The 17,701-nt window shown below is 38.0% G+C and overlaps 1 protein-coding gene across 1 annotated transcript; it reads right to left on the bottom strand.

Annotated features, from left to right (window-relative positions):
• Positions 1-331: 331 nt before the first annotated feature.
• Positions 332-6,271, bottom strand: LOC104437339 (oxysterol-binding protein-related protein 4C). The gene is made up of 6 exons (XM_010050280.3): positions 5,990-6,271; positions 3,319-3,474; positions 1,901-2,146; positions 1,613-1,709; positions 1,035-1,423; positions 332-864 (listed from the first exon to the last, which is right to left on the bottom strand). Exons 1-6 carry the CDS (start codon positions 5,990-5,992, stop codon positions 604-606), a joined length of 1,152 nt encoding a protein of 383 aa, XP_010048582.3. The 5' UTR covers positions 5,993-6,271; the 3' UTR covers positions 332-603.
• Positions 6,272-17,701: the final 11,430 nt, after the last annotated feature.

The following is a 17,701-nucleotide window of genomic DNA, read 5'->3' as shown; positions in this document are numbered from 1 at the left end:
TACAATAACCATGCTCCATAGGCTGGGGTGGCATATACTAATTCATGCTTCTTCTAAATGTTCAATTTTGCTTGTCCGGAGTTGGCTAATCGCCATCACTTGATTAGTCACGAATCAATCTCTTCTTGCCCAAGTTCCCTGGAAAAACTGAGTTAAACTATGACCTCGGGTGATCTCCTGTTACAATTACATTTCATACACGGTCTGTAAGAAGAGAATCAGTTTCTGAATATCTTCGAATGGTGATGAATGATAGACAATATGAAAATTATCAGATATGGATCTTTCCAGCGTTGTATTTGCACTTGAATCCGGAGACTTGTTTAGGGAGTTGAATAAGCAAAGACACCACATTCATTCTTTCCAACAAGCCCCCTGCTAAGGGAATAATCTCATTGTTACAATCGAAGGAAACCTTCAATCATTCCATAAACAAAGAATTCCGGAGCGGCTTTGCTGTGTATGCATACCATATTTTCCAGTAAGGACAAATTTATGATCACTAGGTCATTTTTTAGCCCTTAACTCGTAAGAACATCGACACATACACGAATTATGAACTTCGAGGCAATACACCGAAGAATCCAGTCTCATTCCTAAGTTTTAGCAATCAAATGGGACATGAATAGGTGCTGAGGGCACCGATTTTTCAATAGGCAAGCAATCCCACCCGTTTTTCTTGTCGTAAGACACGGTGAAATGCTTCGGAACCCACGTTTCTCCTCTCGAATCTCTTTCCTTTTTGAGCTTTCTCTGCTCTTCTTCTACGGCTTTCTTCGCTTCTCTTGCCCTGTCCCAGTCTTTGCTCAGAATCCCTCGGCTAACTTCGCTCCAGACCACGGCTGATTCGCTCCCCAAAACACACTAAGAAAGGTTGCTCGACACAATCAGAAACGCACTTAAACCCATATGACAAATTGAAAACATTAGTGTTAAATGGAATCACAAAATCATGCTCATTTAACTGCAGAGTATTCTGATAGTCGTCAAAACAGGTTTCGAGCGTAGAGATATGGTGGTAAGGTTTCAATTACCTTTGAGTCTTTAACTTGAGGAGTCTTCGACCCAGATATTATCTCCGCGGCATTGTATATCACTTTTTGTTTCCCATTGCTGACGTCCTTCACTGTCACGGTACTATCCCAGTGACCATCGACTTCATATAACGTCTTCGAGGATGATAGATCCATAATCTTCCCTTTGATCGATCTGCGGTTCCTGCCCATCAAGGAAGGGCCTCGGTAACACAACTCGGCTCCAAGGCCCGTTCCTTGGCAAGTGATCCTGACATTGCCAACCCAGTCGACTCCAGGCACGGGGAAGAACCTGATCAAGAGCTTCGGCGAGTTCATCACATAAGTCTCTCCTAAACGGAGGAGCTTAAGTTGTCTCTTTCCATGCACCTCCGTTTCCACCGACGTACCTGAATCACATTTTAACCCCGAGTTTAACAAAGCTATTCGAGTCTGCTTTAGTCTCAGGATTGGTAGAACTGTAATCAAAGAATGGCGAAATGCCTGGCATTAATTTGCCTCGAGCGGCATCATACACACAGTTCAGAGATCAATTAACACTATCAAGAAGCAGAAAGTGAAGATCAAGAGCACCATACCGTAAAATTTGGGGACAGGATGTTGACACCAGATCATCTCAAGCTCTTCTCTATCATCTGTAGCATGAAGAGCAGAGACTGGTGGGTGATGGGAAACCTGCAAGCCAAGAAGCTTAACTCGTCAATCGGCTGTGACATTGACAACTTACCAGACTAGTCGGGAGAAGTATGGGTTTGTAGAAGACAAATCTGATCGAAAAGACTTCTCACTATGTTTTTTTCCTTGCAAAACTAGATAAACCATGTGAAAACGGCTTTAGATGAATGCTGGACAAGAAACCAAGCCACCTGTTCAAGAAGAACATTGAGGTTTCCCCTGGAGACATGGTGGGTCTCGCCCAGAATGGGGTTGTAAGGGGCGACGCCAAAGATCAAAGGCCGCGTGATCGAGATGCTCCACGCCACGACTGAAGTCAGTCTCTCCAGCGGCCTCTCAGCACTGCAGCACCGGCTCAACATGTCCTCTCTGGTGCAGTACAGCGGCTCGCCGAAACATTGGAGCTGTGACTTAGGAATGTTGAAGAGAGGAGGCAGCTGCAATTGATAAGAATAACTAACGACATCAACAATGTCTTGTCCCAACTGATTAAAACTGTCATTTTAGCGAAATTCATCGGTGTCCCTTGACCAAGTGCAATTCCTACTACGTCCCACGACAATCGTGTTCCATCGACGCCTTCAGAACGAAAGGAGACTATTGAATGAAATCATCTGATGACTTGATACAAGTTCAACCAAAGTCATGTAGGTTCAGCCAAAATTCATTCTAGAGATGCTTCGAACGTCGATGGTAAACAAGCCTGAGAACAATTTGCGCGGCAGTTACAAAAACACAACAGAGAATTCTAATTTTTCGGCCTCGAGCTGCTGCTATTCAGCAATCTTCCATTTGGCGAGGCCATGATTTTTCAGGCTCAAAACGATCACGTAGTTCGTCATCAATAGGACGATGTTGGTACAGCAGAGTGAAAGAACTTGGCAGATACTTGATGGGGTCCTCATGAGCTTACCACCTATATATTTTAATCGCAAAACTTGCAAATTGAAATCCAACCCTTAAACTTTAAAAAAAATAAAAAAAATTGATGGTATTTCAAATTAAATTTCATTACACTACGGGTTATTATCTATTAAGAAATCAAAAGGTAGTCTATATAAATCCGATGTAATCCTGTCAAATTGTTTATATAAATCGTATTTGACATTTGACACCCTTAATTACACGACTAAAAAATGAGAGGTGAAGTAAATCAATTGAGGTACTTTTACTCGAGTGAAGGACATTTTGAGTAAGTTTATTTTGCAGAAAATTATTACTCGTATTGCTTACAAAAATAATGATTAAGAAATGTTTTCATTTTCTATGATAACGTTTAGACGTAAATTTTTGTCGATAATGAAGATATATTTTACTGACTAATTATTTCAAGCGATTATATTTTTTAAATCATTTTCGTGAAACAAATGAGCTTTTACTTAAAAAGAAAGTATTTTCCCGAACAATTTATAACGTACAAACGACGAAAGTCTTATTGAAAATAACGCCCGTATATTATATTAAGAGAGATGGAATCATTATTTATTTTAATCTCAATTATACGCAACCTTTTTTTTTTTTTTTTGCAAAGGACGCGGAGAGTGAGTTGAGATGTTATCGCACGCACAGGGTCAGCGCATCTGAACAGTTCATCTAAGGGTGGACTTGCCTGGAAATTGGTGAGATCCGATCCGGGCCGTACATTCCCCAAGAGGCTGAGGATGCGTTGTAGGAGATTCGGAGCTCTATAATCCACCTGTGACTCGCCGTCGAACGATAACGGCGCCGTTAGAACTGCCGTCCTGTCGACGTTTCCCCGGTTGCCCTGCGCAATTGCAAGCTTTTTAGCTCAATAGATTTTACCCATATTGAGAAAAAAACGAAACTTTCTTTCCAATACTACTTTAACAGCTAAAATAAAGAAATTTTGTCGATTATATCCGTTCTATACTAAATCGAAGAACTAAAAATAAAAATTAATTTCGACGATGGATTTATAGTTGATTTCATTCAAGCTAATTAATATAGGCCTTGTCAAAACAAATTAAAAAATTGAAAATTTTAGAATTAAAATAAATTGTCAACTATCGATCTGTCACTACTGACAAATCCCACTTTGAAACTTTAAGACTCCAGACAATATCCGGAGTGGTTAACTTACTTTTGCCTTGGCTTTATTATGCTCGAGATAAGGAGCAAGTGGGAAAGCAACTTGGACTCGGACAGAATCCACACAAATTACATAAGAATTTTCATAAATGCGCTCTTGTCTCCCATATAATCAGTATGAACTGAATTTAAATTAATCAAAAGATAAAGCACGCGGCTGAAAATTCTGAATAGTTAAGGGACCCCAGGTCAAAGCTTTTCCAAAGAGAAGAAAACAAAACGAGAAAGCTTTTCCTAATAAAAAAGAAAAGTTGGGGTTGGCAACTTCCCAAAATACGAATCCATTTGGCACGACGTCGTGACATTAAATTATTGTCAATGATTTACTTAAATAGGGAGTAATTGATTCAATAAACTCTTGTCCTCCTCCAATTATGAGGGGCCAAAAAAACAAAATAAAGAATTTGGCACACCTTTCTTGATATCATACTTTATTTCCTTGATGGTTCCAAGAACAAGAATATCTTAACAATTCAATGCAGCCATGTTACTATGCCATTTGGTGATAGTGTCTCGTAGTTGCGTCTATCAAAAACTGTACATAATAAATGTCCGAAATAAAGTCTCACACCAAGAAATTTTGAATAGTTAAAAAAATAAAATATCCAACGAAACAAACGAGGAAAATGCAAAGATGAGTAAAAAGTGGGTTTGCAAAATCACCTCCTCAAAACAAAGTGACCAACTGCGTACTCTATATAGTTTTGTTATGTAATTGGATAGATAAATATTTTCGATTTATAACTTATACCCATCACCAAAAAAAAAAAAAAAAAAATCAATGCATCCAAAGTTACAAAAGCTCTACGGACATCGTGAGATCAAAACTGATTTTCAAGATTCACAAAAGAAACAACGGGGCTCGCCTAGCGGACGCCAAGAGAATGATCAAATTCAATTATCAAAAATTTCAAGAATGTGCAAAGCATGGGTGAGCAAGGATATTTGAACAATTCAATGTAGCCATGTTAGTGTGCCATTTGGTGATAGTGTCTCGTCGTTCACGAGTTGCGTCTATCAATCTATATGTAATAAATTCTCGAAATAAAATCTCACACCAAGAAATTTTGAATAGTTAAAAAAATAAAATATCCAACAAAACAAACGAGGAAAATGCAAAGATGAGTAAAAAGTGGGTTTACAAAATCACCTCCTCAAAACAAAGTGACCAACTGCGTACTCTATATAGTTTTGTTATGTAATTGGATAGATAAATATTTTCGATTTATAATTTATACCCATCACAAAAAAATTCAATGCATCCAAAGTCACAAAAGCTCTACGGACATCGTGAGATCGAAACTGATTTTCAAGATTCACAAAAGAAACAATGGGGCTCGCCTAGCGGACGCCAAGAGAATGATCAAATTCAATTCTCAAAAATTTCAAGAATGTGCAAAGCGTGGGCGAGCAAAATCCTGGGATTCGTTCAGACCCAAAAAAAAAAAAAATCCTGGGATTCGCCGCCAAGCCGACCGTTTGGCTTCATTTCCCAAACCAAATCATCAACCACGAAAATTTCAAAGAAAAATAGAAGAGAAAATGATTTCTTGGGGGAGGTCACAACTGGTTCTAAGCTGATCTTTTCCTCTTTTTTTAAACACAAATATATGATTTTTTTTTCAATTTTAGGTCCCAAAGTAAGGAAAAAGAGTAGCTGAGAGGGCGTTTACTTTCCTTGAAAAAGGTTTTGAGAGAACGTTCGAATAAGTCATTTTCTTTGTCCAGATTCATTAAGGAAAAGGAAAAATGTGAACGGAACGATGATAAAATTAGAGTTTTGGGTTGCGATCGGGACCGACCCATCAAAGAAACTGCGATGAAATAAATCGAGGAATCAAATCCAATGGGGGGGCCTTTCGCGGTTGACCGTCCGCGATGACGTTCGTCTCTATCTTATAGCAGAAGAAACGCGGTAAAGGGAGATGCGAAATGGTCCGGCGCGGAGAAGATTTCGACTTTCCCGACTCGTAAACACCGCAAAAGAAAACAGAAGGAAAAAGATCATAAACAAAGCACGAATTGTCGTCGCCGGCAGAAAAGACAATCGAACGCATACCGGTGACGGCATGATCTGTCTCCGATCTGGAAAGGTGTTCCGAAGAAAACGAAACCTAAAACGTTTAATGAACTCACAGAGACAGAGACAGAGAGAGAGACAGAGAGAGTACCATGGGAATTGGGTGAGGATTGGCCTTGGCGGCTACGGGGAGGGAAGAGAAAGCCACGACGAAGAAGGAGAAGGGCGGCGAGTCAGGTCTTGCGGGGTGAAGCAACGACGACGGCGACGACGATGAATGATGAGTGGAAGACACCCGTTTTATAGGCTTCCCCAGCGAGCAAGAGCGAGAGAGTACAAGGAAAGCTGTCCCGCGGGGGCGGGAAGCGGGGGTGGGGATGGAGAGGGAGAGGGAGAGGGGAGTGGTTGTGGTGGGCCTTGCTGGACGCTTTCCTAGTTCCCAACTCTCTTTTTAGTGTTTTTTGGTCGGTATGTAATCTTAATCCGGAGTACATGCAATGGTGTTCGGCGCAATGAGAATAAGGAAATTTCTCTTACTTGATTCATGGGCATCTTATGATGACATCTTAAAGCAAAATCTGCCCCCAAAATCTCCCTATTGTTCACATTGGAAGCCCATCCTAGATAGTACCAAATGATTCCTCCACCGTGTCCTCAGATCTTCTTATTATTCTTTTGATTCCTCGTCACGACCTCTTTTGTTCATTGCGTTCAATTATTTGCACTGAAAATCATTTGACTGTGTTGGCTTAGATAGCAAGAGGGTTTTGCCCATCTCTCCTTAGAATCTTGAGTTCAAGTCTTTGGGAATTAATCAATTAAAAATTCTGAATGCACCAGACTGACTGCATCATCCAAGCGATGGACCAATCGATGTATGAGAAAAGTTGACTTGTCACCACTTAACCGCTTAAAAGAAAATATTATCCGACTATAATATGAACACGTCCTAATGGCATGGGATTTGATTTGGAGCCTAATTTCCTTTTTTTCTTAAAAAAAAAAAACCTTAATTTTAGGTCAAATTTAATTCTACTATAAACCTTTTTATCCCATTTAAAAAAAAAAAAAAAAACCCAACTTTAGGTTTAGTCCTAATTCTACTTTAAACTTTTTTTTTTGTCTCATAAAAACCATCGACTTTTACTTAAGTCTCAAATCTGCCTCCATAAACTTTTCATTGAAATTTGTTCTCAGCAACCAAGAGATGCAAAACTCTCAAGCCCAAGCTATTTGAGCATTTCAAGCCGAATGTCTCAAGCATGAGTTCTCGACCATGAGAGATGGAAGACTCCCAAGCACGGAAGATTGAAGATTTAGCACCAAATTGAAAATCACGGAGCTAGATGGAAGGAATACTCTCTTAAGAGTAAAAGTAATTGAAGAAACCAAAATTGCTCCAATTTTAACTCGAATTTCATATCCAATAAAATGTTATTTGGGCCGACATGAAAATTTATCCAATAGATGTTTTCTTGGATATGAAATTTGGGGGGAAAAGTAGAGCAATGATGTGGAAATGCCATATCACTAAACAAGATTTTGGACAAAGGATCAATGAATGAATTAGGACTAAAGTAAAAGTTGGTTGTTTTTTTGTTAGACAAAAAAGGTTCAAGGTAAAATTGAAACTATACCTAAAGTTGGTGGTTTTATGATAGAATTGGGATTGAACCAAAATTTAGGGATATTTTACAAGAAAAAAGAAAGAAAGTCTGGGATAGAATTAGAATTGGAGCTAAAGATGGGCATTTTATAGGGTATTAGACCTTTGATTTGGATCCTTTTTTTCTCTTTCTTTGTATCTTATGGTGGTTGATAGCAGGGGTAATAGACTCCGAAACTTAAACAAAAGGGCATTCTGTCACAGCGCGTCTAGATCTTAGAAAAGCAAACTCGAATTGTCGCAAAAGAGAAGATTCAACTTGCCAAAAACATATTACCGAGATTTAAAAGCTTTGGGGATTTAGTTTACTTTTAAATTACACTTTTTTCCTGCATTAAGTAATGCATTTTTACTTCTAGCAACAACAAAAAAAATTGTGTTATTACAATGTGTATCAAGAACAAATACATGCCTTTAATAGAAATTATGGGTAAAATTAGATGTTGATTATGTGCTAGATTATAATATAGAGAAATTGAAAGCCTGATAGAATAATCGCATGCTAGAAGAATCATGAACTCTCTAACGATTAATAATCATAAATTCAACCACCGGCCACGGTGGCTCCGCTGGATAAGGCCCTGCTGATCCTTAGCCCAGAGGTGAAGGGTTCAAAATCCAGGGGAGGCGCTAGGTGTATTAAGTGTGATTCAGGGGTGGTGGGTCTTCCTGCTTAAGTGTCACCTGGGGGTTTACGGCGCGGCTGTCGGCTACAAGCCGGTTCCTCCAGCACCAAAAAAAAAAAAATCATAAATTCAAGTTATAAACTCATTTTAAAGGGTTCCTCCAGCACCAAAAAAAAAATCATAAATTCAAATTATAAACGCATTTTAAAGGATTATCAAGAGTTATTTATTCAAATAATAGTGGCCAACGGTTTAGGTATTCCAAATGCACTATAAGGATTGGGAAGTGTGCCAATTCACAATCTATATATTAGGAGGCCCCACCAAAGTTTGTTGTCAATACGATGTTGCCCGCTTTGTTTCGACTCATTTGTACTTTAGAATGTGTCGTGATAATTTGAGTTCATGCCAGACTTTCAGGAAAGGCAATGGCTTAGGGAGGCAAGCCAAGGTCGAGCGTTGCATCTCCCATCTTCCCACTCCGTTGTTAATAGAGTTGCCCAGTCCCAACCCCTACTCTATTCGGACTAGTTTCTCTACACCCTTCTCCAATCCCGTCCTGCCCGCTCCACATAAATAGCACGGGTAGAGAATTCACGAAGCATAACTCAACATCTACACTTCTGATATGAAACTTGAATTGACCTAAAATAAAAAGGAATTCAAAAAATATCTCGAAGAAACTTTTTATAATTACTAAAGAAGAGATAGAGGAATAAAAACTTCACTTTAGAAAATATTCATACGTACTATCTAAGTAGCACTGACACCAACACACGACATGTGACACGACACAACACGACACGATATGCCGATACGTTGTTTCTCAAAAATTAAAGAATTCTGATACGTTGGGATACATTGTATATCATATATATTTTTATGATTATAATTCACAAATAAATAAATAAGTAAATAATCTTATAATAAATTTACACTAAAAATATTAATCCACCATTTATTAATATCATTCATTATTTCAATTTGACAAATTCAACTCCATTTCAATAAATCCATAAAACTTGGAAAGAAAGAAAAAGTAATTCACATTCTAGACTTGGATGTTATACGTGTCAAAAGAAAAAAAGAAAAAGTTGAGAGTAAATTGTGTATCACAGAAAGTGACAGTCAAAGAGAAGAGAAGAAAAATTAGGATTTTCTTCCATCTTAATTTGTAATTTTTATTATTGATTTTTACTTTTTAAATATATATATATATATATATATATATATATATATATATATTGATCCTTCATTTATTGAAAACTTTTAAAGTTGACCTCACATGTCGAAATCATGTTTTGGAAACTTGCATGTTGAAATTTCGACTCGATTGTCAAAGAGTGTCAGAAAAATTGATCAGGTGTCAAATTTTCCGACACGTATTGACCAAATGTCAAAGAGTATCGAACACGTGTTGAAGCATCCGACATGACATGAAGGTGCTGGAAAGTGTTGGTGCTTCCTAGCGTACTATTATATAAACCAAAGAATCATATGTACTTTTATATAGAACAAAAGACCTCCTACTTTTAAAAAGTCCACATTTTTCTTTCCAAAATATTCTCAAATTATGTATTAATGAACAAATATAGTAGATAATAATTTTTCTTTTCTTTGACATTTTTTCAAAATCTATATATATCTCTCTCAGGAAATTATCCAAAAAGTCATAAATCTATTATACTTTTGCCAATTCAATCATAAACCTTTCAATTTTGCCAATTATGTCTTAAACTTTTTAAATTTCACCAATTGAATTCATCTAGTCAACTTTAGTCAAAAATCACTCACATAAACACCAACCATACTACATGCACATGGCTGGCCAACATAGAGATGGTCAAGTAGGCTAGCCTTGTTGGAGAAATATCTTCAAGTGATTTTGACAATGTCCAAACTATCCTTAATATAAAGTTTACTATGGTGTATGTAGATGTTTTTGATAGAAAGTACTATGTCATATTCATGGTGTGATCTAGTGGATGGAAGTATGCAACAAGTCCAAAAACAATCTTTTTGTAAACAGTACCAGTTAACCTTAACCTGAAGATTAGTTGATGGCGATGTTTATATTGCAGCCGCAAATATCAAGTCGTTAGTGCTGTGGCAAGCATGAACATTTGGTGAAGTTTGTTGGGTTAGCAAACTAGTTGTGTGGCTAAGGATTCGCAAAGTAGCAAAATCTAGTTGAAACAAGTAATCGAGAAGCTAGGTCGTCTAACAAGTTTCTTAGAGACTACATCGGCAGATACTATTCTTAGGTATACAACAAATGTTCAAAAAAAGGATTGTATGGGTAGTTCTATTTGTGAGCAGCAGCTCAACAGTAACTCTAATGGCTCTTTACTCCTTTGATCCTCTTCTAATGGATAGATTGGAGATGGATATAAAAGAGAAGACCTAAGAAGTCAAGAGAGAAAGAAAACAACATTATTTATGGATTGGCATTCAACTATTTTCTATGCAATACGCTCTCTTTCAAATTGTTTCACTTGAGTATTGTGTTCATATTGTTTGAGTAATTTTGCTCCAGATTAAGTGTACAAGCATAAGAGTAGTAGCTAAGTCCTAATAGTGTGATCTATCTTGTAAAAGGATCCATGCTTGCCTATTGTAACTGTTTGAGCAAATTGCTAGCGCAATCCTACCCCACTTGTGGCTGTTAGTATGAAGAGTAGACATAGTTGTAGAGATAAAGCCGAACCACTATTTATCATTATGTGTCACTGTTTTACTCTCTTTACTCTCAGAAGCACACACTATGATCACGACCTTTGAAATATCATCTTGACCCGATCTTTACTTAACGTTAGCTATTTTTCACAAAAGATTTTCAAGTTTTTTAAAATAACATATTCATCCCTCTCTAGGTTATATTGTTAGCCCCATCAAGCCTCGCCTAGGTGAGTGCGAGCACCGATGAGGGCTCTAATGGACAACTAGCGGTACTTGTAATGGTTCGTGGTAACTACCTTCAGACGGTTCTCGATGGATATATTTCCTTTAGCCACTTTGGCCAATTACCTCCACGTCTCGATAACTCCGCATGCTTCTTATATAAACTGTAACAATGGGTGTCCCTCGATCATGTTATCAAATTGTAACCGTTCCCTTCAAAAACGTGCACCTTTTATCTCAACTACTTCATCAATTCTAAACGTCAAATTGCTTGCTAATGTCCCTTCAATAAATATTCATCGCAATAGCCTATATTATTGGCTACTAGCTATGCGTTGATGTATTTTGGCAATTGAACGCGTGGCATTAGTGGATATCATCATTAATATGCTTATGTTAATCTTTGCATTTTTCGATAGATGACATATTTGCAATGATATCCTCATGCTCTGCACGTGACTTCCTATGTCCAGGTGTCACTCACGTGTTTGTTCTTACCTGCATACCAAGCGGATTATTTTTTGTGTCAACGGACTGAAAATCATTTGAGCATCTAACAAGTTGTGTTGGCATAGACAACAAGAGGGTTTGCTCCCCTCCTTATAATGTTGAATTCAAATCTTTGGGAATACACCATACGTAAATCCCGAATGCACCAGGCCGAGCGCATTGTCCAGGGAGATGGACCAATGAGGTGTGCAAAAAGTTGACTCAAATACCACCTGACCACTTAAAAAGAAACATTATCCGACTATAATATGAACATTTTCTTATGGGATGGGATTTGATTTGGGGCTTAATATCCTTAAAAAACCGTAACTTTAATTCAATTTCAATTCTATCATAAACTTTTTTATCCCATAAAAAACTTCCCAACTTTAGGTCTAATCTCAATTATATCCTTAACTTTTTTTTTTTGTCTCATAAAAATCACCAAGTTTTACTTAAGTCCCAAATCTACCCCCTTTAACCTTCCATCCAAATTTTCTCTTGACAACCAAGAGATGAAAACACTCTTGAGCTCAAGCTCTTCAAGCATTTCGAGTCGAATGTTTCGAGCACAAGCTCTTCAACTGTGAGAAATGGAAAACACCCAAGCATGAGATTGGAGACTAAGCATAAAATGGAAAATCAACAAGCAAGACGGAAGGAATACTCTCTACAATTAAAGATGATGGATGAGAACTCCGAATCTTCATAATAGAGTCAACAAGTATTAAATATCTTCTTATGATGCATCTGCCACAATGTTAATGTGGGAAGGTTTATATTTTGAGACAAAAAAGAAGGATTGAAGAAATTCTACCCACTTGGCAAGCCTCGAATTGAGTTTATGTTGACCGCAAATATATTTGACAGCCTCATGATCAAAATGAAGAATAAATTGTTTAGGCTTCAAATAGTGACCCTAATGATCAAGAGCTCTTACGATGGCATAAAACTCTTTATCATAAGTAGAGCAATTCTTTTTTGATTCCGTCAACTTCTCACTGAAACAAGCCAAAGGTTTTTGGGCTTGGACAAGAATAGCACCAATGCCAACTCCACTAGCATCGCATTCTACTTCAAATACCTTATCAAAATCTGGAAGGGCAAGACAAGAATAGAAGACTCACGAAGCTTTGTTTGACAGCTTCAAAGGCGTTAGTCCACTCAAATTATCCCTTCTTCATGCATTTAGTAATCAGAGCCATGACGGTGCAAAAGTTCTTCACCAATCGTTGAAACCATGAAAGCTCCTCACATCGGAAATGGACTTTGGAGTCGACCACGTCTTCATGGCATCCACTTTGGATTGATCTACAGAAATCCCATCCTTGGAAATGATGTAACCAAGGAATATGACGCTTGGAGAACTCATACTTTTCCATCTTGGGGTAGAGTTTTTATTTCCTCAAGACTTCAAAGACTTGTTTTAAGTGAGATGAATGATCATCCTTACTCTTGCTATACACAAGAACATCATCAAAATAGGCAACCGCAAAGTGGCCAATAAATGGACAAAGTACTTCATTCATGAGTCTCATGAAAGTACTTGGAGCATTAGAAAGGCCGACTAGCATAACTAACCACTCACATAGGCCTCCCTTGGTTTTGAAGGTTGTTTTCTATTTATCTCCTTCCCTCATTTTGATTTGATGGTAGCAACTCCATAAATCAATCTTGGAGAATACTGTAGAGCCATACAACTCATCAAGCATGTCAGCAAGTCTAGGTATGGGATACATATACTTAATGGTTATGTTGTTAATGGCTTAGCTATCCATACACATTCAAAAAGAACCATCCTCCTTTGGCACAAGTAGGACTAGAACTAAACAAGAGCTCATGCTTTCTCTCACATATCCTTTAGCAATAAGCTCGTCTACTTGCTTTTGTAATTCCTTGGTTTCTTCTACATTACATCGACAGGCAACCTTGCTCGGTAATGGAGCACCCAAAAGCAAGTCGATTTGATGTTCAATACCCTTCAAGAGAGGTAATCCAAGTGGTAACTCTTTCGGAAACACATCTTTAAATTCATTCATCAAGGAACACATTTTAGGGTGTAGAGTTTTCTCTGGCTCACTCTTTTTGCTCAACCATAAGTAACACAAAAATAGTCTCTCTTTTTTTTGTGGATGGTTTTCTCAACCCGTGTTTCACTCAAGAAGGGTTTTCCTTACTTGTGTTTCCCGCTCCAAGTTGATTTTTGTGGATTAATGATGAGCTTAAAGTTGCCAGAGTGATGTATTTTTATTCTTTGGAATGGGTAAGTATTTCTACACTCATCATGCATAACTTTTCTATCAAATTGTCAAGGCCTTTCCAACAATAAATGGCATACATCTATAGTAATAATATCACATAGGACCTGGTCTTGGTAACTTTTGCCCACATAAAATGATACAAAAGCTTGTTTGGTTACCTAGAGATCACTTCCTTTGCTAAGCCATTGAAGCTTGTACGGTTGGGGATGCTTAAAAGTTGGTAGCTTCAACTTCTCCACCATGGTTGTGGAAGCCATAATAGTGCAGCTCCAACTATCAATAATCAATATACACACCTTCCCATTAATTGTGCAATGGATTTAGAATATGTTCTCCCTTTGTTCTTCTGCAATTTGCTACAATTACGATGTGTAAAGCCCTCTGGATGACTAGCAACTTGCCTTCATCAACTTGCTCTACAATCTCATCTTCCTTCTCTGATTTGAACTCCATTTGGGCTTGTTCAGTCTTTTGAAGCTCAAAGTAAATCTTTTTGATTTCTTGAAGGGTCATAACCCTCCAGTTAAAGCAATCAATTTGCAAGTGTCCATAGCCATGACACTTGAAGCACTTTCTAGTTTCTTAGGGAGATCTTTACCGAACTCAACAAACTTATCATTTTGTTTCTCTTCTATTGAGGTACTCTCCACTTTGCTAGAAGAAGCACCCTTAAAAAAGATGTTCCCTTAGTTGAAGGTTTAGTCGAGAACCTTCTGCCACATCTCATGCTTCCAAAATATCACATCTCATAAGAAGTTGTTCAAACTCCTTAATATATTCTTCCATGCTATTTCTGTAACATCCCGGGTCTCCATTGTACACATATTGTCCACTTTGGACACTAAGTCCTCATGGTTTTATTCCTCTCGGAGCAGCCCATACTATCTCAAGAAAACGCGTATGTACAGTTTAAAGGGACCCAAACCTCATAAGCTAGCCTAGTACTCCCTCCCTAGGCGATGTGGGACAAGAGAAGAGAGGGACCCCTTCCTTGCGCACGTCCGAGGACCGTCGCTCGGGCCATCACACTCTCCACCCCTTAACAAAACAACATCCTCGTTGTGGCCTCATACAAGGTCGGGAGTCAGAACAGCATTCTTGCTGTGGTCCCACACGCGGTCAGGAGTTAGCTCTAATACCACTTGTAACATCCCGAGTCTCCACTATACACATATTATCCGCTTTGGACACTAAGTTCTCACGGTTTTATTCCTCTCGAAGCAGCCCATACTACCCCAAGAAAACGCGTATGTACAGTTTAGAGGGACCCAAGCCTTATAAGCTAGCCCAGTACTCCCTCCCTAGGCGATGTGGGACAAGAGAAGAGAGGGACCCCTTCCTTGTGCACGTCCAAGGACCATCGCTCAGGCCGTCACACTTTCCATGTTGCTTAAGAGAGTTTAGCTTTAGAAACTAGTCTTGCTTATAGTTGACAAGCAAGAAACCTCTTTTTCATGAGCTTTTTTGATTTTTTCCCAAGACTTGACTTTACTTTTTACTTCCTGAATTCTTTGATTTTTCAAGTTTTTCCACCAAAGTAAAGTATACTTTTAAATTCAAGAACATCAACCTTGCATATTTTTTCATCTGAGCATGATTTAAACTTGAACACTCGTTCCACAACATGTAACCAATCAATAAAATCATCATGATTAAGGTTACCTTCAAATTCAAGTACCTCCACCTTGACATTGCGATTGTTTCTTATAGTGTCTTCCTCTTCTTCTTCTAGCTCGATAGTCCAAGTCACTAGAATTAGAACCTGTATTATTGGATTTATCACCGGAACTTGGATGATGATTGTCACATCACAGATGATTAATGGAAGGTCCTTGCGGTGGTGTTTCTTGTCTTAGTTGGTTCTCCAATAGGTTGAGAACTCACTCCATTTGTTACTAGAGTTAGTTTATAGCACGATCGAGCCTATTGTTATGAGCTTGTTCTAAAGTCAAGCCTCTCAAAACTAGTTCATCCATTTGAGAACGGAAGGATGAAATGTAGAATGAAATAACTCACCCAGCTACTTCAACCTTGAAGCTCCGATACCAACTTGACACGTGATGGGAATGAAGGAATGAGAAATTCATTTTTGGGCTAGTATCTTAAAGATAGAGTTTGTTGGGATGAGGAAGATGGAATGTATTGTCATTTTCTATTAAAGTGGGAACTTGCTGGAATTGTGGAGTTGACCCTTTGCTACTGGGTGCAATGCGTCTTCTTTGCATTTATTACGTTAAATGGAGTGTTTTATGAATGAAACGAAGTTGGGATAGATGTAACTCACCACCAAGGCCTAAAGGAATAATCCACCAGCTAAGGATAAGGCTCACCACCATACAAATAAATAAACAACCAAATTTTGAAGGAAATTACTGACTTTAAGAGGAAATATCAAGTATTGCAAATCAATTCTACCTTACATACAAAATTACATCTCTATGTATAACCATACTAAGACATTATACTAAGACTCTCATAATAATTGCCAACATACTCTACTTTCATGCACTTAGGCCTAGTAGTGAAGACTAGCTACCACTCTTTCAAACTTGCAATAAATACCTTTTGACATCCTAGCCTTGCATTGAAAACTCTCTAATGTAAGAGGATAAACTAAGCACACTAGAGTAATTAAGACACAAGAAGACAAAACAAAGCACACCTAATAAAGGGAACACATGCATTGCTTCTTCAACCTTGCTTTTAAGCCATCAATCATCAGCAAATATTATCTTGTGTGCCTTTGAACCATTGGACCATGTTGTGGACGAATTTACTATGTGCTTCCATGATTGACAAGTTGACTTGGTGGATTGACAAAGCTTGATCTGGGATGGCGATGTAATCATTGGAAGATCTAAGTTTTGATGCTCCAGCATCATTCGGTGGACTTGTCCAAGACAAGCACTTGTGCTCTAACTAGGGTATCACATTACCTGATGACTTGTGATTCATCATCCCTTACGGTATCCATTTCTCAATGGTAAAGCTTAAAAACACACTGGTCTCAACAAAATCACTAATATCCTTTCAATGATTCATTAATCGGGGAATGTTTAAGACTCGGTCTAATTGTAAACCTTTCACACATATTTAACACCTGAAGAATAGGTTTAGTTGCAACTAACCATATGGACTCATTCATGTAAATGGGACGACGAATTAATATGTTTTTGCTGTTAAATAAATAATGCAACTAAAATCCCTAACATGTAACTATTATATAGTTGTTTCGGGGCATATAGCCAACAATCTCTCCCTCTCGTCCTTGTTGTTTCTCCTTTTATTTCCTTTTGTTTCTTTCCTTACTCTCTTGATTTAGTTCTAGATTTAGGAGTTTTGTTCTCCCGGTTTTATATCTGGGAGCTTTTCTCTCCAATCTAATTCTAGATCTTGGAGTTTTAATGAATAAGTACTTTGTCTCTAGTTTCAATGATGCTCATAGCAACTTCAGTGCCAAATTGATGCTCGTTCAATGTGTTTTATTTCAAAGCTTTAGCGCTTCTCATTGGCTATGGTGTTTACTCTCATTGGTGTTAGATCTGAACTTCTTCAAGATGTTTATGTTGTCTCCCTACGATGATGTTGTTAGAGATGTTAAACCTAGACGTACAACACCAAAAAGCAAAACCATTACTACATATGGAGATTCCATCATATGCTTATCACTGATGATACTGTGTGATTTAGTGATGAGCTGCTGATCTTTAGATGCAGTCTCAGATCTGTTCTTGAAGGATGAGTCTGTGATTATATGTACCAACCTTGCTCTAATGATATCCCTTGATTTCTGATTTTTAGTTTGTTTTGGAGCACTATAGGCTTGCCTTGTCATTGCGACTTTTGAGATTTCCTATCATGTATCAATTTGGTAATGAATGAAAATTTCTTTTGACAAAAAGAAAACTTAAGCCAAAACA

This window comes from Eucalyptus grandis, chromosome 3, assembly GCF_016545825.1.
Source record: "Eucalyptus grandis isolate ANBG69807.140 chromosome 3, ASM1654582v1, whole genome shotgun sequence".
NCBI lineage: Eukaryota > Viridiplantae > Streptophyta > Magnoliopsida > Myrtales > Myrtaceae > Eucalyptus > Eucalyptus grandis.
This window is presented reverse-complemented; position numbering and strand designations above follow the sequence as displayed.

Coding starts and splice junctions, on each gene's coding strand:
- LOC104437339 (XM_010050280.3), bottom strand. Junction 2,147..3,318: donor CGGATCTCACCAATTTCCAG/GCAAGTCCACCC, acceptor TATCAATTGCAG/CTGCCTCCTCTCTTCAACAT. Junction 1,710..1,900: donor TCAATGTTCTTCTTGAACAG/GTGGCTTGGTTT, acceptor CTTGGCTTGCAG/GTTTCCCATCACCCACCAGT.